Source organism: Trypanosoma cruzi, genomic scaffold, assembly GCF_000209065.1.
Source record: "Trypanosoma cruzi strain CL Brener 1047053516313 genomic scaffold, whole genome shotgun sequence".
Classification (NCBI taxonomy): Eukaryota; Euglenozoa; class Kinetoplastea; order Trypanosomatida; family Trypanosomatidae; genus Trypanosoma; species Trypanosoma cruzi.
The window spans coordinates 82,945-102,081 of NW_001849516.1; the positions used below are offsets into that span (position 1 = coordinate 82,945).

A 19,137-nucleotide genomic window follows, 5' to 3' on the forward strand; every position below is an offset into this window, starting at 1 on the left:
CTCATGTCTCTGGAGAATGAGAATTGTCCTTCTTTTTGTTTTTGCTTTCAATTTTTTTGTTTTTTTTTGTACCCCCGTGTCGTGAATGGGATTTATTTGGAAGTGTTTATGCAAAGTGGCTCGGACGCACTTAACGAAACGCCATGGATTCGTCTGCCAATGGAAGTCTGGGCGACGAGAAGGGCGAAGAGGGTCGCGGGACCCCCGTTGGCGCTTCAGGGGGTGTTGCTGTGGGTTTTGCAGGACCGCCATCTCGTATGGAGGAATTGAGTGAAGAAGAAGAAGAAGAGGATGAGACGGTTGCGACTGCGAGAAATATGGAGCTGAAGCTTTCGGCCATGCGGGACGTAACGTTGACGGATACAGCCGGTGATGCGGGGCACATGGAAGAAGCTCAGACACCGCCCCAGGCGGCCGTTGCATCGCAGGTGAGTGGACCCTCCTCTTTGGTGATGGCATCGCAGTGTGTGTCTCCCGACAATATTTTTTGCAGACACTCTAAGCATGTTTTTGTTTTTACAAGTGCCGGCAAGCCTGTCTTCACACGCCATGGCGATGAGGAGGAATTCACTGAGCTCTTCGGTATATTTCGAGTGCTCATGGCCATGGCTCAGCAGAGACACGGCGATGCGGCGGCAGTGCGGCAACGGCAGAAGGAAAATCTACATTGCATCACGGCTGGTGATCTGTACCTCTACTTTTGCGTGCATGGGGAGCTCTTCTACGTACTTGTGACGCGCGCGAATGAGTCCATGCGAAGCTGCATGCGGCAGTTACGACAGATTCATCTGCAGCTAGTTAGTCTTGTACCCAATGTGAGCAGTATTCTCTCTCGCCATCCTTCGTATGACCTTCGGCGGCTTATTTCCTCCACAGACGCCAGTGTTATACGGCAACTTATTAGGTGCAATAGTCAAGAGGAATGTTATTTGTTCCGCTGCCTTGCCGCAGCGCCGTTGTCGGTGAGGCGGCGGCGTTCACTGGAGTTCCTCCTTACACAACACCATGGTACAGCCTTTTCAACCACCAAATCAATTGGCGGCGGCGAAGAAAACAGCACTGAAAATACGGGGCACAGAGCAATAGCTAAGGAAGCAGAGGCAAAAGATCATCTTTACAGCTTTTTATTTTTTCGGGGCCGTGTGGTGTGTGCCGTGGGGCCAGCGGACTCTGACGCACCACTTCATGTCGATGATGCTCTTTTACTACTTAATTTTACACGGTGTCTTGCCAATTCACAGGCAGGGGAAATATGGGCGCCGGTTTGTTTGCCCATGTACAACAACACCGGGTATCTATGGTGCTATTGTGCCAATATGAATGTTATGGCACGGGACTCTCGACGTGGTCGTGCCGGTCTAACTTCGTTTGGTGACTTGGGGAATTTAGCGCTAGGGCAGGAAGAAATTCAAGGGCGAATTACCGGTGGTCATGAAACTGAAGGAAGTCTATGTGATCCAGCATACTCGGGAAGCAGGGTCAAGAAAGATGTCGCCGCATTGGACCTCCCTTCGGATGAAACACCAGCGGCGTTCTTAAAGTCCGAGGGGCTTTTGTTGGTACACATTGCAGCAAGTCAGGAGGCTTTTGTAGCTCTTGCAGAGCAGACATATCGAGTGGCAAGTCAGTTAATGTCGGAAATTGTTCAATTGGAGGAGGAACTCTCTCGGTATGAAAGAATTGCTTTGTCCCTTGTAACCTCAGAGGCGAGAGTCAAGAAGCAAGCGCAACAGCAACGATGGCTTAGCTGTGAGACGACACCACCCCTTGCGGCCCACCCCGACTCTAGCAATGTCACAAGCAACACTTTCTTGTCCCCGTTTATTCATCCAGACGGTCTTCAGTGGTTTGCTGCGGTGCTGAGGGGCAAGCCATACAAGGGAGGTTTCCTTACTCTTGTCTACAGTGAACCTTCACCGGCGATGCGATTCAGCGCACACGAACGAAAGCGACTTTTACGGCTTGTAGTGGAACAGCGGGAGAGACTTGTTCATTGCTCGTGCCTACCTGAGCCACTTGTCTTGATGCGCATGAACGATGTGAACCTTGTTGTTATGCGCACAACCTCTACCTTCATCGCATCGCTCATGGAGCAATTTTTCAAAACACGGACGGATATTTCTTCGCCATCCTCTGCTGCGTCTGCGGGCGATGGTGACGATTTTATAACTTCACAAGAGGCTCTCGTTGCGTCCAGTCGTGTGAAGGAACTGATGCTGTTATTTTCTCCGCATGTGTCAAACCCGCAAATGCTGAGATGTGCATTGCGCGTGCTTGTACGGTTGGCGGCCCGTGAAAGTGAACTGTCCTTTTATCAGTTACGTGGCGTTCGGCGATGAAAGTCTGTGCCGCGTTTCGTGCTACTCCGTCTGTCGTTACTTTTGGACGACTTTTTTGTGAATGTTTTTGTTTGTTTTTTTGTTTGTTATTCTTTTTTCTGTACCTTTGCTTTGCTGTTATTTTGTTGTTTTTTTGTCAATACTCACTCGGCATCGATGGTCTCCTTTTTTTTCCCCCACCCGCCCAACCCTTTTTTTTACATTTTTGTCTGCTTGAAAACACTCCTTTCGAAATTTCTTAAGTTTTTTCTATGCTGGCCAAAAAGAAGGCCGAGAGGAGGCATGCCATCGCCGTGATTGCCTCGGCAGAGCGGCAGAGGAAGCTGAGGCGGATGCGTCCTGACGCGAAAGGCGAAAAGGAGAAGATGAGGAAAGTTGGGAAACGCCATCGGACCAGCGAAGAGGAGGATCACACGGTGGACCCGATGGCGGTTTCGGCCGAGAACCCTGCAGATGTGCTTCGAGCCATCGGAGACCACGTCAACACACGGCTTCAAAAACTTGAGTTTGACGACGACTTGGATGCGGACTTGTTCGACGAGCAGCAGCGTCAGCTGCGGGAGGAAGCGGCCATTGCGGCAGGCACAAAGTCGCGTGTGTTTTCCACCGCCATTTCAGGATTTTTTCGACAGCAAGAAGAACAAAATAAAAGTCTCAAGATGTTGCGCGTGGGGCACAACAGTAATGCGTTAACGGCAGTATGTGGTCTTGGGTCCGAATTGGTGGTCTTTGGGGATAAGTCGGGATCTGTGTACATGGCGGAGCTGCGCGGCAGTCCGTCCCTGCCACTTTCTTCCAATTCTTCGCAGAAGACCCTTCTTAGACCTTGTTTACCCGCAGCGGTACTTTCCATAGCCGTTTCTGACACGAGTGGTCTACGCCCCTCACAACGCGCCCTGTTTGAGCGTAGCACCGTCGATACAAGCGTCACATCTTACATTGCGGCTGGTGGAGCTGATGGTACAATAAGCATATGGGTAACAAGAACCCGAATGCATATGGGGTTTTTATCCATGCATCGTTCTGCAGTGACTGGATTGGCGTTTCGTCACGACACACTATATAGCTGCAGTAGCGACGAGACATTGCGAGTGTGGTCTGTGCCGCAGATGATTTGTCAAGACAAACTTTTTGGTCATCAGGGAAGTGTTCTTGGCATACATTGTCTCAAGCGGGAACGCTGCGCAACTGTTGGAGAGGATGGAACAATGCGTTTCTGGAAGGTGGACGCAGCGACACAACAGGAGTTTACCACACACTCTTATTTTGGTGTGAAGGTTGTGCTTGAATGTGTCACAATGGTCAACGAAAATGTTGTATTGTGTGGTGCGTCCAACGGTGCGCTTCTCTTATATGATCTCAACAAACGGAAGCCGCTTGCGGTGCAGGAGGCGGCACACGGTTACGGATTTGTGGGTGACGGCACGGGTCTGGAGAAGGTGATATTGGCGGCACAACTGGAGAAGGCCAGCAGTAATGGTGAAGAGCAACGGGAGGAATGTCGGCGGAACGCGAACCCCATCACAGCGGTGGCGTCCATACCGTACAGTGACGTGGCAGCCAGCGCAAGTTATGACGGCAATGTGCGGCTCTGGCGCATTGCCACTCCAGAGACGGGCAAGAAGAGTGGCCCAACAGTTGATCAGGCTCAGACAGGCGCAGTGGCCAAAACGACATTTGAGTGTTTGGCGTCCATACCCATTAGCGCCATTGTGACTTCCTTGTATTTCACCTCTAGTGGCGATGCTCTTTTTCTCGGGTGCGGTAAAGAACCCAGACTTGGTCGCTGGGTTGTGCAACGAAGCGCTCTCAACGCTGCATATGTTGTGCCTCTTGATGATTCCAGGCTACGCGCGTTCACGGCCTGTGCGGATGTGGAACACATCCCTGCGATGTTGTACGGCTTTGACGATGAAGAAGATGACAATCACAGGGAAGAGAAAGACGACGGGGGGGAAAATGATGTGCCGGGGAGTATTGACCTCACCGAAAGGAACGGTGCTCTTCAGGCTAATGAGGGCAGTGATAATGACAGCGAGGTCGGGAGCGGCCTGTTTACGCTTGGCGAGGACGGCCAGATGCAATTTCTTGTGCCACCGGAGGCTGATGCCACAGACGAGACGGCGGTGGTGAAGAAAAAGAAGAAGGCCATGAAAGCAAAGAGGGAAAAGAATGTGCCGTCACGTGGTGCGGGTGGCAACAACGAGAAAAAGTTTAGTCGAATCAAAAGGGCGGCTGAGAACCGGCAGACGCATCAGCCGACGGGCGATTCGCCGCGGCCCCAGAGAAGGAAGAGGAAGAAGGCAAACCCCAAGGAGGCAAAGGAGTGACGGGGAATGGAAAGAGACATGGCGCGTGTTGTTTCCCAAGGCACATTGTTTTGCCTACTTCCTTGTTTTCTTCCATTTGGTTTTCTTTCTTCCTTTAATAATAATAAAAAACCTCGGAGAATTAATTAAGGCAGCCCCTACCCTCTAACGCACATAAAGCAAAAAATGAAACAAAGTGGGAAAAGAGAGAAGCATGCATGCATGCAACACGCTTAAAGCTGGAGAACATAGATGAGAGGCGCAGGGTGACTTTCACTGGTGAAGGTTGGCTGGGGAGAGCAGACACAGTGAAATTGGCCATACCACCCATGAGCTTTTTTTGTGTTGCTTTTTTCGGTCTTCGCTCTCTCTTTTTTTTTTTTTAGTTTCTCCCTTTTTACCCTACTTCTTATATATAAATATATTTACGTTGCTGTCTCAATTTTTAGGTTTTCTTTTTTCTGTCTTTTTCCTTGTTTCCCGCGCCCCACTGGAGGCAAATGAGTTGGCTGTAGGGATGACGAGCTTTAAAACATGACTCTCGTCTGTCTCTGCTCCTTTTCATGCTACTTGGTTTATTTGACTACCCTAACGGCATCATATTTGCCTGCGATTGTGTGGAATAGGTCTACACGCAGCGAGGGGAACCAAAAAAAGTAGAGAGGGGTTAGGGTGGGTGGGTGTGCCATTTTCACTGCCAAGGAAATAACCTCATCATCGGCCTGAGGGCGCGGAACATTTTTTTTTCAAAGGTGAGGATGGGGGAATCGCATTTCAGTGAAGACGGCGTGTGGCTCCGGGATGCCGTGACGAGCATGCACTCCGCCGCGACCCAACGGATGCATCTACTGGAGGATCTCGCGAGACTTTGCAAGGCGCTTGCCTCGGATGTAAAACACATTTGCCTTCGAGAAAAAGTCAAAGGACTGGAAGAAGAGCTTAATTTTGAGGAGTATAGCCTCTCCGCACTGGAGACGCTGCGGCAGTTGAAACAGAAATCCTTCCAGAAAGGGGTCGACGGTGACAGACGTCATGCTATTTTTTCGCGTTATGACACTTCTTCGACCTCTGAGTGTGTGGGCTCCTCACCGGAGTCTGCGGGATTCCCTTTAGCGGGAGGAAACTCACGAAGCGATGGCAATTGCTTGACTGAAGTGTCAAGAGCCAATGTGGATTCGTATCTTAATAAGGAGCCGTTTCTTTGTTTGTCAGGGCAGGTTTCATCATCAAAAGGTGAGAAGAATGACCTGCTAATCGATGTAATTCATCGCCGTGACGCACTGCGGGATGAAGTGGCATCACTTAAGACCGAAAACGAACGTCTGGCGCTTTATCAGGACCATCTGAAGCGCAGTGTACACTTTTCAGCACATGCTGCTGCTGTTGTGGGTATGGAGCGGGATGTTTTTACAGCCCTGAGCGAGCTGTTCAGTGCACTGCTCGAGACCAGTGAGGACTGGCTCACATCTCTGCGGACGTCGGAAATTTCCTCCGAGACAAGGCAAGAAAACAATGACGCTTTCAGTGACACCGTCAGTTTGCAATCGACAGAGGAGGAGGAATTGCGGGGGAAGATTCGGCAGCATTGGGAGGCACAACGTGAGGCAGTGATGGCCCGGCGGGCAGCCACCATGTGGGCTCAGTCGACGCGGGTGGTGATGGCAACTCTCCGTCAGGAGCTTCATGAAATGCAGATGAACTACAAAAGGCAACGCGATGAGGGGTATCAACAGCAGTTGTTGTGGCTGCGTCTTGAGGCCGCAGTTATGAATGCGGAGTCGAAGTATTTGAATTTGCGGCTGCAGTACGTCAGGCGGTTCATGTCAGTTTTTCACCATGCCTCTTCCGATGGGAACGATGATGACGATGATTTTGCGAGAGAATTGCCTTCTGATGCTGCGTCGCAAAGGGATCGCATGAACAGGGCGTTTATGCGCCTGAGGTCTATTGTTGTAAACTACGAAATGGATCTTTGCAAGTTGAAGCAAATCAAACGTCTATTGAAGCGGTCTACCCCAGCGGGCTCCTTTTCCAGGGGGGAGCAGATGTTTAAGGAAAAGCATCAAGAAATCAAGACGGCTATTCTGCCATGTCTTGCCTCTAGTGAGGGGAAAGACGCATTTCACAGCGGTGTACAGCGCATCATGCCGTGGCCATTGAAAATGTCGAGGCTTAAGAGCTCATTCCCTTCGCATTGTGTGGAGTCCGTCCATAGTGCATTGCTGGCGCTTATTGTTCTTTGGGAGCACTTCACCCCTGTGGAGCAGCAACGGGTGTGCGCGGCGATAGGTGACATGGCAGTCAACGCCCACCTGCTTCTTATGATAGCGAAGTATGTAAAGTCACGACGCCGTCGCAGATAGTTTGCGCTGTCCTTTCATAATTCTTCCGCCATTCCCACAAACGAAAAGAAAACGCACGAAAACTTTTTTTTTCTAGCCAAATAAATGCCCCACGCATTATTTTGTATTGGTAAGGTCTGGTGAGGATGAACGGAGCGACATCCCATTTCTTTTTTAGCGTGTTTTGCGCGGGTTTTTCCTTTGGAAGCTTCGGAGGCCGCGCCGCGCCTATTATGTTTCCTTATTGCGCTTTTTAGCCGTCTGGCAGGACAATAATGATGTTCTTTTTTTTTTTTTTTCCATGGAGCTGGCATGAAGTGCTGCTGCATTCACATGTTTATCTTCTTTCTATATGTATATATATACATATTCCTCTTGATCCTTTCTTCTTTTTTTACGCTATTTTTCTTCTTTCGTTGTGTTCTTTTTTTGTGTGTGTGTGTTTTCTATAGCGACATGTCTTGCCGCATGAATGCCGCTGCCGCTGTTGAGAGCGAAAACGTGGGCAACAGACGGGAAGAAAAGGATGAAAGGGAGGCTGTCGATGAACAGGCACGCAAGCTACCAAAGCGTAAGGTTGCAATCATTTTTGGGTACGTTGGTGAGCGCTACTGTGGCCTCCAGTGGAATCATCTGCCGGGATACCCTACCGTTGAGGAGGAGCTGCTGCGAGCATTGCACCGCACAGGCATGATTTCCAAGGAGAACTACGAACAGGAAAAGGTGCAGCAGAAGCTCAACTGGGAGCGCGCCAGCCGTACAGACAAGGGGGTTCATGCGCTGCGCAATGTGATTTCACTGAATGTCATGCTTCCGTACGCGAAGGGTTCCACTACCGAGTACGATCCGCAAGAGGCTAGGCGTATTTTAATGACGGTCCTGCCACATGACATTGTTGTGTATGAAATTGTTCCGGTTACACGCAGCTTCAATGCCTACATGCTGTGTGGAGCGCGAACATATGAATACTACTTGCCAACATTTGCTCTCATGAGCCTTGATGAATACAGTCGCGACTACTTCCCGCCCTCACTCGCCCCGGCGCGGCCCACACTTGAGGAAGTGGGCTTCACCGGTGTGGCCTCTGAAGGCCCGAGAGCGACAGAGGACGAAACACCCAGTTTTGCTCCGTTGGGAACAAAACGTCCGCGTGAGGTGGAGGAGAACGGAGAGTCGACAGGTGACGGCAGCGACAATGCCAATACTGTAGGGGGAGGGAAGGTTACATGTGAGGAACACGAAAGAGAGGAGGTGGTGGAGGAGCGGGATGGACAGCAATGCATTGGGGGACGTAACAGCAATGAAACGGTGCAAAAATTTCACGAAGGTCGTTTTGAGAAGTTGTTGATTTTTCGCACCATCCCCGCAGATGCAATGCGCCACGTGTCGCAATATCGTCTCTCGTCTGAGCAACTAGAACACGCACGCAATATTTTTCGACTTTACGAGGGAACCTACTCGTATCATAACTTCACCCCCGGGGGTCGAGCAAGTGACCCTTCATGTATGCGCTACGTCACATCCGTGACGGTGGGAGACCCGTTTCTTGTTGAACCCACAGATGCTGCCGTGATCTCGGCGCTACAAGAATGGACACCGTCACGGTGTTACTCCCCGGACGACGAGCAGGTCTCACTCCAGGGACAGAATGATGAGAATAGTATCGAGGAGAAACGGGAAAAGATGCGCGAGCATATGCAGCATGTATATGGTGATTTCTCTTCTGGAGGAGTGGAAGGTAGCGTCAAGACTGGCCTTGAGGTGGTTCGAATTGAGCTGCATGGACAGAGCTTCATGTTAAACCAAATCCGCAAGATGATAGGGGCCGTTATCTCTATATGTGCTGCTGGTCTTTCGCCACAATACCTGCGAGACCATCTGTTGAACAAAGCGGTACGCTGTGGTGTGCCAATGGCACCGGCGAATGGTCTTTTTCTCTCGTACCTTGACTTCCAAAGGTACAACTACCGCCTGGATCGCATCCAGAGCCAAGGTGGAAATGGTTCCGGAAAGGGTGGCGTGTATGTGGATCGTGTTAGCAGCGGCGCGGTCGAAGCGTTCCGTCAGAAAATTGTTGCTGTTATTCTTCGCAACGAGATGGTGGGCGATGTGATGGGTCGATGGATGCGATCCTTGCGACACGTGTTACGGCTGGCGTGCGGCCTTGAAATACCGTGACAAACTGAGACTTTAGAACGGTCCTTGCCTCAATTTATCTGTAAAGTAACGGATGAAATTAATAAACATTTGTCGTCTTATGCATCCATACTGAAATGGAAGTTGGGCTTCCTTGTGCTTTTGTCTGTCTGTCTGTCTATCTGTGTGCGAAGAGAGAAATGTGGTGGATGACTTGTTACTGGTTCATTGTGTCCATGTTGGTTTCCCTTTTGTTGTTGTTGTTGTTTTCTTTTGGCTCTTGGACGGTTTTGCCTTTTATCCGCTCCCGCAGGTAAGAAAAGATTCCAGCGTCACCGTGACGAGTTGCATTCTGAACGCACGATGTGGAACGTTGTTTCTCAGGTTGGGAAGGTGGCCTACCGCACTGCTGCGAAGACAGGCCTGGCCGCCGGTACAGAGCAGCCCCCGTACCCGTGTGCACTGCCGCTACAGAGTTTAGAAGACCCCGAAGACACGGCTCAGGTGCAGGAGCTCCTTGACAACATTTTTGTCGCCGCAAAAGACCTCCTCGAAAACGACGCCGAACACCAGTGGCGCCTTGTGGATTACCAGGACCCTGACAAGGGCGGCGACTTGCACCTCTTCACTCGTCCCCACATTGGCCCCTTCAACTTCGCCAAGGCGACGGTTTCTTTTATGGGTGTGACGCCGCAGCAGGTGCTTGACACCATGCACAGTGATGAGGAGGCAAGCCGAAAAAAATATTCGGCCAATATAAGCCATTTCGAGATTCTTGCAAGGCCGACGCCCACGTCCAACGTACAGTATCACGAGTATTGGGCACCACCCCCAGTCTCCGGTCGCGAGTTTATCTTTCTTGCCGAGAAGAAGTACGTGGAAGAGGATGACGTTTATTACGTCTATGGGTGCAGCATTGATTACGCACCACTCAACAAGAAGTCCAGTGGCCATGTGCGCGCATCGTGCCTGTGGGCTTGGGAGTTAACTCCTATTGGCAACAACACGATGGCCACGTACGTGAGTTGCATGAACCCTCGCGGCTGGACACCCACGTTCATTATGGGATGGCTGAAGTCAGAGATTGGGAAAGAGCTGGTAGCATGTCGCCGTGTCCTGTATGGTGAGACCGTTCAATTGGAGCGCGCATCGCTCGTTAGCATGGGATTGAAAGATGAAGATGTGCTGCTGATGAGGAACCAGGCAGGCGAAGAGGAGCCATTGTCATGCTAGTGGTCCCACCCTTTTTTTTTTTTTTTTTATGAACGATTCACACAAAAAACGGTATATATATATATATATACGTGTGTGTGTAAATTACACTGCATATACACATTCCCTCGATGTAGACAACAAAGTACAATGAAAGTCGGTCCGAGGACCGGGCTACACAAAAGGGAAAACTGTGACCGGGAAAAAAAAACCTCGCCAAGTAGAAACGAAAACTGATGGTCTTTTCTTTCATCAGAAGAGAAAAAAAAGAAAAAAAAAAAGGAAAACAGGACAGCGGAAGGAAGTGAATATGTGCAGGAGAATTTGAAAACAAAAACAACATCTTCAAAATAACTTAGCAAAATTGAAGGAATAAAGTTTATTGCACGCGCCAAAGTAGCAGAGCGTGTCTAGTGTAGAACTTCTCTTTCACCAAGACGGTGAATAAGGGACCGAGAAATTTCTGTTGCGACGGTTTTTGTATCTTTTTCCCTTGTTGGATTTTGGCTATGATACTTCCGTTTTATTGTTGTTGTTGCCTTTCAATGAAAAAACAACAACAACGGAATGATGCCTGCGTGAAAAGAAAATACTTTAATTTTATTTTTTTCTCCACTTTACGGTATTTGTTCATATAGGAGACCATCAACCAGACACCATTTCTTGTTTGTTTTTTTGAAGGGTGGCGGTGTAAATGGCGCCACTACACATGTGTCTGGAAAAAATACCAAAAATAATAATAATAATATCTTTTTTTTTTTTTTTTTTTTTTTCAAATCTCCCATAGCGCTTATTGTCTGTTTGAAGACTTATGCTTTGAAAGGGAATTGAGTTGCTAGGATGGTCCATGGATTGGACGGCGTCCACGAGACACACACGACCACATTCTGAGGCGGGGTGGTCCAGCGGCACTTTGTCTTTGCCCAGCGAATTACCCGCCATTGAGTCATCACGTGGGCGGCGTTCTCACCATTAGTGGACGGCGAATTCGTTGCAAGGCGGGAACAAGACAAAGGAATGAATTGCACCTCGTTGCGACACTCTGTGGCTGCCATCATCATGCCGAGGAACCCTGAGTCCATTCGAGTCTCTCTGAAGAGGAAGAAGCACACCACTGTTTGGAGCAAGTGGGCGGCACTTGAAGGAAGGCAGTTGGCGCTGCACTGGCCCATATGAGTGTGCCCGGGCTCAGTTGGAGGGTAAAAAATATTGGCGTGCAGCTCAGATGCCCACGCGCAGTTCCGTGCGGTACGCATCCGATTGGCGCCGTTGCAAGGGTTGCTCATGAAAATCAATGGGACGACAACTTGGCGACCATCAGCACTCAGCCAGGCCCGTCACAAATCTCCACCGCTTCTGCCACGGGAAGTTGGAATGCTTCCCATACGGCAGAGACAATCGAAAGATCATGCAGATTCATGACGTGCCAGAGGAAGTGGAGCTGTTACTCGGCACACGGGGAACCAAGTGGGGAATCCGTGGCAGGCGGGGATTTGTACGGAGGATCGCAGTCGCACCATTTGACGGCGTATTGGAATGCATGATGGGTGCAACGCCTGGCCACAGCTCCTGGATGCGTCTTGGGCCACCTTTGCGACGCCGGCTGCGCCAGGTTCCGGCATGCAGACAGCCGTGAGGGGAACGGTGCGTCCTGGGCGTGCGCCATTCGCGGGGAGGAGATGCTCATGGAATCTTTTCAGTTGTCAGGGCGACTGCGCACACTCAGCCAAATGGATCCCCCGGACAGTGAATAACGATGCTGGAGCGCGGGTCGAGGACATTCAGGGTGCTGTCTAAATGCCCAGAAATGGGACTGCCCATCCCCCAGGCGGTTCAGAGAGCAAAGAAATAGCATGGCGCACCCCCGCCCAATGAAGCACGATGCCGCAAACGTGATTGGATTGGACAACACAACACGGCGTGCCGAGTGAAGCTGCGAAAGGAGGCCTATAAACACACACAAAAAGGACTTTCGGCTCCGGAAGCAATGACTTCTGGACCGGCACAGGCGGGACATCGTCATCAATGTACGGGTGCGGCCGCGCGGCATGGGTTCCTCTCAGCACTGCGCTCGTGGTGATGCCGTGGGACACCTCCCCAAGACGTCGTGCGGTTGACACCTTTGGTGGAGACGAGTTGGCGCACCGGGCAACAGTGCTGTGGGCACAATTGGCGCCGGGGGAGAACGGCACACGACCATATTTTCTGAGGGCCAGAGCACCGTTCGGCGCACCCATAGCCGCCGGGTTGCGTTGCGGGAGGAGAAGGAGGATTGCCTGCCCCGGCGAGGAGTGGACGTGTGCACTTTTACTCCCTGAAGTGGATCCGATGGCGGATGAATCCAACGGCACGCGACCGTGCGTTGACGATTCGTGGAGGGACACTGTGTTACGATCCGTCACCTCGACGAGCGATGGGAAAGAACTGAATTTGCGGAACTCCGTACAGCATGCGCTGCTTGTGAAAAGGGCGGGTAGTATTTATGAGGCGTTGGAAGGGGCCTGTCGCGGGGTGGGCCGGCGGTGTTGGACAAGCCGTCAGTGCGGGGATGGCGGTTCATCGCATGGCCAAAGGCAAGCAACGCCCATGAGGGCGCTGAGGCAACGTTTGCTCTGCCATTTCACATTTCACAGTATCTTAGCGCGGTGTGAGACGAAGCCGCCGCTTTACTGGATGTGGATGCGCCTTTTTACAGGCAGCTCTCTTGGCGGATGTGCACGGACGAGTTTCGGCTGTCGAGTGGGATTTGTGGATCTCGTGGAATTGACTCGCCCCCACACGGGCCGCGAGTGTTGTCCGGAAGTTCCCCGCACCACTGCGAGGGTCTTGGCGGAAAACCCACGAGATGGTAAGACCGCAGTCTGTGGCGCCGCGCGTGGTAAGGAGACTTCTGTTTGGATCAGCAGTATCCGGACCAGCGGGTTGCGGAGGAGTGTGGTTCGGCGGGACCAATGTGCGGCCAAGAGGTGGCGCCAACGGGAGAACAGGAGGTCCTTGCCAAGAGGTGTGAAGCCATCGGTGTATCCTTTAGCCGCGAGACGAAGAGTGTCGCCTTGAGGCACGTTGCGAAGACGAGGATTGAGGGAGGCCGCGTTTCTCCGAACACCTGCAGCTGAGGGTGTGGATGGTGCGGCCCCCGTATGATGCTGCGCGGCGGTGCGGGGGAATAGTGCTCGAAAATAATTTTTTTAAAAGGAGGCATAATCTGTTTAGTTGTTTTCAGATGCGTTCCGAACGGGTGATTTTTGGTATCCCTACACGTGTGTCGATGATTTGACAGTTCTGTGCCCAATGAGTTTAGGGAGAGGTTCGTTGGGATGTTTTGTTTTTTTTTTTCGGCGGTGGTGTTGCTGTTGATTAGCTTTTGCGCAATCACCGTGTGCTAACCAAATGGCGTTACGCAAATTTGGAATGCATCTCTTGAGGAAGTGCTATCAGGCAGATGGATGTGGAGGAGTGGAATTTGGGTGGCGGTGGAATGCGCTTTCGGCGACTATCTTTTTGTCATTAATTAACGACAATTAAAAATGAGGAGTTGTTTTTGAATCTCTGTTGGGTATTGCATTAATATGCGTGGGTGAAGAATGAAAATACGGAGGAAAATACATTCCCTTGCTTTTTCCATCACTTTGGCTTAAAGGAAGAAGGCGTAGTATAGCCTACTATTCTGTTTTTGTTGTTGTTGTTGTTTCTGTTTTTCTTCTATTTCTTATGTTGACCGTTGTTCACGACAGGTGGGAAGCAAGTAAGAACAATACTGTGTGAAGCGTTAAAAGCAGATGCCACCGAATTACTTGCCCATGCCAACGGACGTTCGTGCGACGATCCGTGACACAAAACGCATGCTACGAGAACACCTGCCGACATACAAGGAGGTATTCGATGAAATAGAGGAATTTATTTCTGCTCAGGTGGAGATCATTAAAAAGGAGCAGGCTGCCGGTATTGCCTCCGTGCCAGAGGTGCAAGCTCAAGATATATTTGATGGGAGTGTCAGTGAATCTCTCAAAAACAAAATTCGTCAACGTGGCTGTGCTGTCATCCACGGTGTCTTTCCGCGTGATGTGGCGGCTAAATGGAACGAGGATGTCAAGGCCTATCTGGATGAAAACAATTTCGAAGAGCGACTTAATCATGCCGCCGTGGATAAATATTTTTCAGAGCTTGCAAAGGGAAAACCGCAGATTTACGGTGTTTACTGGTCTAAGCCCCAAGTGGAGGCAAGACAAAGTGAGCGCATGAAGGCAGTACAGGTATTCATGAACTCTTTTTGGAAGTCGGAGTCTAATGGCAAGCAGCATTTTGACCCAAAAAACATTGTGACTTATGCAGATCGACTGCGTCGTCGACCCCCTCACTCACCACCGCTTGGACTTTCACCTCATGTTGACAGTGGCACAATTGAGCGTTGGCTTGATTACAAATTCCGCCATGTATACCGCAATGTCTTTTCTGGTAACTGGGAGGCGCATAATCCCTACGACGCGGAGGGTCGCACTGAAGTTCGGGAGATCAAGTCCCCGGCTATGTGCTCTGCGTTCCGTACTTTTCAGGGCTGGACAGCCCTTTCTCCACAACGCAAAAACGGTGGCACACTACGCCTTGTTCCAATTATAAACGCAATTCCATATATGCTGCTGCGCAGTTTGCAGGATGATGTGCCCGAAGATGACTTCTGTGGAGCCCAACCGGGTCGGGCTCTTGGCCTTTCCCCAGAGTGGCACAGCCTGTTATTGGAGGCTGAGTGCCCTATTCCCGAAATGGAGCCCGGTGACTGCGTCTTTTGGCACTGCGACCTTGTGCACAGCGTAGAAGCAGAGCATGAGGGGGAGTTTGACAGCAACGTCATCTATATTGCCTGTGTGCCACGTTGTGCAAAAAACGTTGAGTACGCCCGGGCTCAGTGGGAGGCGTTTCTAAGGGGCGGCTCTCCACCCGACTTTGCCGCAGACGATTTTGAAGTGAATTTCAAAGGTCGCGCCCGACCCGAAGATCTGACGCCAATTGGGAGGGCCCAAATGGATCCTTCTTACCTTGCTTCCAACAAGCTTTAGTTTAACAGTTTTTTTTTTTCTTCATTGTATGCAACCTTAATTGATGTCAATACTTTTTCTTTTTCTTTTTCTTTGTTTTTTTATTCTTTACGGCCTGCCTTCGTGAAGATCTGTCAAGAGTGATGCATTTTTACCCACCCTTATGTGCTGTCGCTGCCACCAAAGTAAGCGGGAGTTGCTTAAATAGGAACGGCAAAGGAAACAACAATTGAAAACGAAACTGTCAACAAAGAAAACGAAAACTAATTGGTTAACGTTGGTTTTTTGGGTTTTATTTAATATATATATATATATTTCTTAGTATCTTTTTATGCTATTGGTGGCGTTTTTTTTTTTTTTTTTTGGTTGTTGTTGTAGCTCCGCGTGCGTGTTACTTGTATTTTTTTTATTACTTGTTGCTGCCCCTATTTTTTTTTTTTTTTTTTTTGTGTGTGTGTGTGCTTTTTTAATTATTTTTTTTTCTTTTCTTTTTTGTTGTTGCAGCGTGCAGAAGGTGAGCGTTGCCGTGAAGATGGCGGAATTGGCGCAAAAAGCAGTCCTCATTCAATCCTCCGACACCAACTTTCAGTTTCATGCATTGGGGACGGTGAGCGGCCCTGCAGGGGATCAGCTGCAGTCCATTGCGGCGTCTTTGGAGCACTACGCGGCGTTGGGCTTCCAGGCCTCACACTTTTCACAGGCAGTTGCTATTTGCAAAAGGATGTTGCAGCCACAACCTCCTTCTGTGGCGGTGAAACAATTGACGGGCTCCAACGATGCGAATGGAAAAGATGCTTCATTAACACAAGTCTTGGTGCAACCGACCATTTTCCTTGGGGCAACGGCAAATTTGTTTGGTACGGGCTGTCGCGAGGCGATTCGCTTTCTTTGTAAAGAAAGCGTTTCTTTACCACATGGTGTCTTGCCAGCGGCCATGCCTGATGAAATGAGTATGCCGAGTTGTGACATTGATGACGAGACGATTCCTTTGAATCCGCCCTTTTATTCCAATGCGCTCATTCATGCGTTGGTCGTGAGTGGAGGTGCGATGGAACATGATATTCGTCGCGCATGTGAACCGTACCGGATCACCAACTATGGAGGCTTTGATGGAACTCCGTCACATCAACAACGACAGGAGTCTGCAACGGCAGGGGAGGATGTTGCTCGGTTTGGAAATATAAGCTATGGCGGTAGTGGCACTGGAACAACCTCGTCTATTTTTACTTCCGTCATGCGCCGCCTGGTGTCACGTTTACAAGCAGCGCAGAAGCGTCGTAAGGACGCCTCTACCGCCAAGCCAATTCCTGCGGCGCACGACGATGTCTGTGAGTGGGCGTTCAGTCCAAGTACAGTGTGGTACATGACCGGCCGCTGGCTACCAGAACTTTTTACAGAGGTCTTACGTGAGAGGAGTGGAGGGAACATGGAGGCAGTCGCTGAAGAGGCACAGCGGCGTGCTGAGAGCACAGTGCTGTATTGGGCCTCCATGAACGGTGTACCCATTTTTTCACCATCCTTCTCGGATGGGGATATCATGAAATTTATTCTCGACACGGAGGATTTGACAACCGCCAAGCTGAAATTGGATCTTGTTGTGGATATTTACCGCCTCAATAAATTTGCTATGCGTAGCCAGCGAAGCGGAATGATTATTCTTGGAGGAGGTGTGGTGAAACACCACGTGTGCAACGCAAATCTTATGCGCAATGGAGCCGACGGTGCTGTGTTCATCAACAATGGACAGGAGTTTGACGGCAGTGACTCCGGTGCACGTCCAGACGAGGCGGTTTCGTGGGGCAAAATACGTCTTGATGGCGAATCTGTAAAGGTGTATGCGGAGGTGTCACTTGTCTTTCCGCTGCTGGTTGCGCAGGTGTTTTTGCCTTTTTTGCGAGCAGCGCGCGGTGTGTCGCTGGCGGAAGAAAGTGAATTTTTGTAGAACAACAGGAAAAACAAAAAAAAAAAGGGAGAAGCAACGTTTGTTATTTTTTGCCAGGCGCTGTGCCGTTTGACGTCCTCATTCAGGCACAAGGAAGAAAAAATATGAGGACGCAGAGAATATTTTTAACCATATAATAATAATTTTTGCCGGACATCTTTTTTTTTCTTCTTCTTTTACATTTTGGTGAGGCGTGGAGGATGCCGGAGGCGCTGAAACCAAAAATTTGCATTATTTTTTGTTGTTGCCTTCTTCTTGTGGAAGTAACAGAGGGAGGGGGGAGAACGGCGCCATTGAAGCCCATATTTTTTTTTGTGTTTTCTCTTTATGTTTGTTTGCGTTTCTCGAAGTAGTGGAGTGAGGCGAGCCTGTAGAGGTTTAGCCAAAGGGATTCTTTACCCTTTGTGCCGCTCTTTTGACGCCTTGGTCGTGGATGGGCGGGGAGCGACTTGTTGGTCACATGCACGCTTGGGGTTCCTTTCCTCTCAGTACTGCAACGACCGTTTTCAACGTGCTGCAGGCACTGACGAACAATACTAGCATCAGTGGGGGTGGCAATCCTCACCCGCACGGTGTGTTGTTGGATGCGGCCATGGCAATATTGTTTTTGGCCCTTGGGAAATATGTACACAGGTTCTTGACGGAAACGTGGCCACGCTGGAACTTGGCGCAACTGAGAAAGTTGCTTTCGTTAGACACCGCCGAGGATGCGGCGGCTGTCGATGTGTTTATAAATCAACCGGAGGAGTTTGTGTTTGACAACGAGTTGTTGGTGTTAGCGCTGGAACGGTATGTCTCGCATTTACTTCATTCTGGGAACCAGGCACGGCAAGGCGATAGTATTCGTGAGAATGCGAGCAATAAATCCCCGGCAAATTTGTCCTCCCGACTCTTTTACGAGGCGGAGTACTGCTATGGTCCAATTGCTCTACTGAAGTCGAGCCATCGCATGAGTGCGGCAGAGATGCTGCGAAAGCATTACTTCCTGTTTACGCTTCCCGCAGACGGTGATCCGACGGAGGTGGAGCCTGGTCTCACAATCTGGTTTCAAAAGCAGTTGGTGAATGTCTCAGCGCTCAGGGAAGGCAGGATTCTTCCGCGTCGTGGAGGGAAGCCCGTCATGGAAGCCTTTATTCCCCTTAACTTTGATGCCTCCCCAGTAGTAAATGCCTTTACAGATATCCGCACCGCGGCAGAGAACGCAGTAAGTAACGTTCGCGGTACCGACAATGAGGTTGGTGGTAGAGATGATGATTCGGAGTCTTTGAGTGAAGAAGACGACGACTCTAGCACCAAAAGTGCCTGGCAAAACATGAAGAAGGTGTTTGTGCATCAAGCAATACTGCAATGTACTGACAAAAGTAAAAAGGGAAAGGAGCGTATAATGGATTTTGCTAGACGTGCGTATGCGTGGTACACCAAAAATGCCGTCGAGCCAGTGGAACGGTACTACTTTCTTTCCTCCACTTCCGAGTTGCACCGTGCCTTGGGGCTGTGTCCAAAACTACCTTCAGGAGCTTTGCAGCGCTGGCCTATGAGGCAATTTGTTCTTCCCTCGGCTGGTTTCAGCTTCCGAAATCTGTTTTTTGAACAGAAGGCGCAGCTGTTGGCTCTTCTTGAAGAGTTCAAGCAAAAACAGGGCAAGTTTGCACTACCGGGCGTTGCACATCAGCTGGTTATCCTTTTGCATGGCATGCCGGGTACGGGAAAGAGCGCCATTGTACGCAACATTGCGTCGTTCCTTGATCGTCATATTGTAGCACTACCCATTGAACATATTCAAACGGACAGCGCGCTGCGTGGTGTCCTTTCTGGTGCTGGTGT

General features: G+C 50.2%; 8 protein-coding genes across 8 annotated transcripts, besides 17 other annotated features; all 8 read left to right on the forward strand.

Moving 5' to 3' along the window:
* Positions 1-1,767: part of a sequence feature (heterozygous, non-Esmeraldo-like haplotype) that runs on past the window's edge.
* Positions 24-70: a sequence feature (T-rich).
* On the forward strand, positions 144-2,339 carry Tc00.1047053506195.240 (hypothetical protein, conserved; the record flags this gene model as incomplete). The annotated part of the gene is made up of 1 exon (XM_814024.1): positions 144-2,339. One exon carries the CDS (start codon positions 144-146, stop codon positions 2,337-2,339), a length of 2,196 nt encoding a protein of 731 aa, XP_819117.1.
* Positions 1,768-2,314: a sequence feature (areas merged during assembly that could not be assigned to a particular haplotype. This can correspond to areas where the two haplotypes were merged or to regions with more than two copies in the genome that were merged during assembly.).
* Positions 2,315-4,592: a sequence feature (heterozygous, non-Esmeraldo-like haplotype).
* Positions 2,392-2,472: a sequence feature (T-rich).
* Tc00.1047053506195.250 (hypothetical protein, conserved) lies at positions 2,591-4,669 on the forward strand (the record flags this gene model as incomplete). The annotated part of the gene is made up of 1 exon (XM_814025.1): positions 2,591-4,669. One exon carries the CDS (start codon positions 2,591-2,593, stop codon positions 4,667-4,669), a length of 2,079 nt encoding a protein of 692 aa, XP_819118.1.
* Positions 4,593-4,774: a sequence feature (areas merged during assembly that could not be assigned to a particular haplotype. This can correspond to areas where the two haplotypes were merged or to regions with more than two copies in the genome that were merged during assembly.).
* Positions 4,775-15,101: a sequence feature (heterozygous, non-Esmeraldo-like haplotype).
* Positions 5,407-7,011, forward strand: Tc00.1047053506195.260 (uncharacterized protein; the record flags this gene model as incomplete). Its single annotated transcript, XM_814026.1, has 1 exon — positions 5,407-7,011. One exon carries the CDS (start codon positions 5,407-5,409, stop codon positions 7,009-7,011), a length of 1,605 nt encoding a protein of 534 aa, XP_819119.1.
* On the forward strand, positions 7,303-9,168 carry Tc00.1047053506195.270 (hypothetical protein, conserved; the record flags this gene model as incomplete). Its single annotated transcript, XM_814027.1, has 1 exon — positions 7,303-9,168. One exon carries the CDS (start codon positions 7,303-7,305, stop codon positions 9,166-9,168), a length of 1,866 nt encoding a protein of 621 aa, XP_819120.1.
* Positions 9,290-9,312: a microsatellite.
* On the forward strand, positions 9,490-10,359 carry Tc00.1047053506195.280 (hypothetical protein, conserved; the record flags this gene model as incomplete). Its single annotated transcript, XM_814028.1, has 1 exon — positions 9,490-10,359. The coding sequence occupies one exon, from the start codon at positions 9,490-9,492 to the stop codon at positions 10,357-10,359; it is 870 nt and encodes a 289-aa protein (XP_819121.1).
* Positions 10,593-10,625: a sequence feature (A-rich).
* Positions 11,089-11,111: a microsatellite.
* Positions 14,004-14,037: a microsatellite.
* Tc00.1047053506195.290 (hypothetical protein, conserved) lies at positions 14,118-15,392 on the forward strand (the record flags this gene model as incomplete). Its single annotated transcript, XM_814029.1, has 1 exon — positions 14,118-15,392. The coding sequence occupies one exon, from the start codon at positions 14,118-14,120 to the stop codon at positions 15,390-15,392; it is 1,275 nt and encodes a 424-aa protein (XP_819122.1).
* Positions 15,102-15,664: a sequence feature (haploid, Esmeraldo-like haplotype).
* Positions 15,446-15,481: a sequence feature (T-rich).
* Positions 15,662-15,688: a sequence feature (AT_rich).
* Positions 15,665-15,953: a sequence feature (areas merged during assembly that could not be assigned to a particular haplotype. This can correspond to areas where the two haplotypes were merged or to regions with more than two copies in the genome that were merged during assembly.).
* Positions 15,800-15,865: a sequence feature (T-rich).
* On the forward strand, positions 15,904-17,313 carry Tc00.1047053506195.300 (deoxyhypusine synthase, putative; the record flags this gene model as incomplete). The annotated part of the gene is made up of 1 exon (XM_814030.1): positions 15,904-17,313. One exon carries the CDS (start codon positions 15,904-15,906, stop codon positions 17,311-17,313), a length of 1,410 nt encoding a protein of 469 aa, XP_819123.1.
* Positions 15,954-19,137: a sequence feature (heterozygous, non-Esmeraldo-like haplotype).
* Positions 17,747-19,137, forward strand: Tc00.1047053506195.309 (hypothetical protein, conserved; the record flags this gene model as incomplete). Its single annotated transcript, XM_814031.1, has 1 exon — positions 17,747-19,137. A coding segment is annotated over one exon (1,391 nt), but the record flags the coding sequence as incomplete, so codon positions are not given.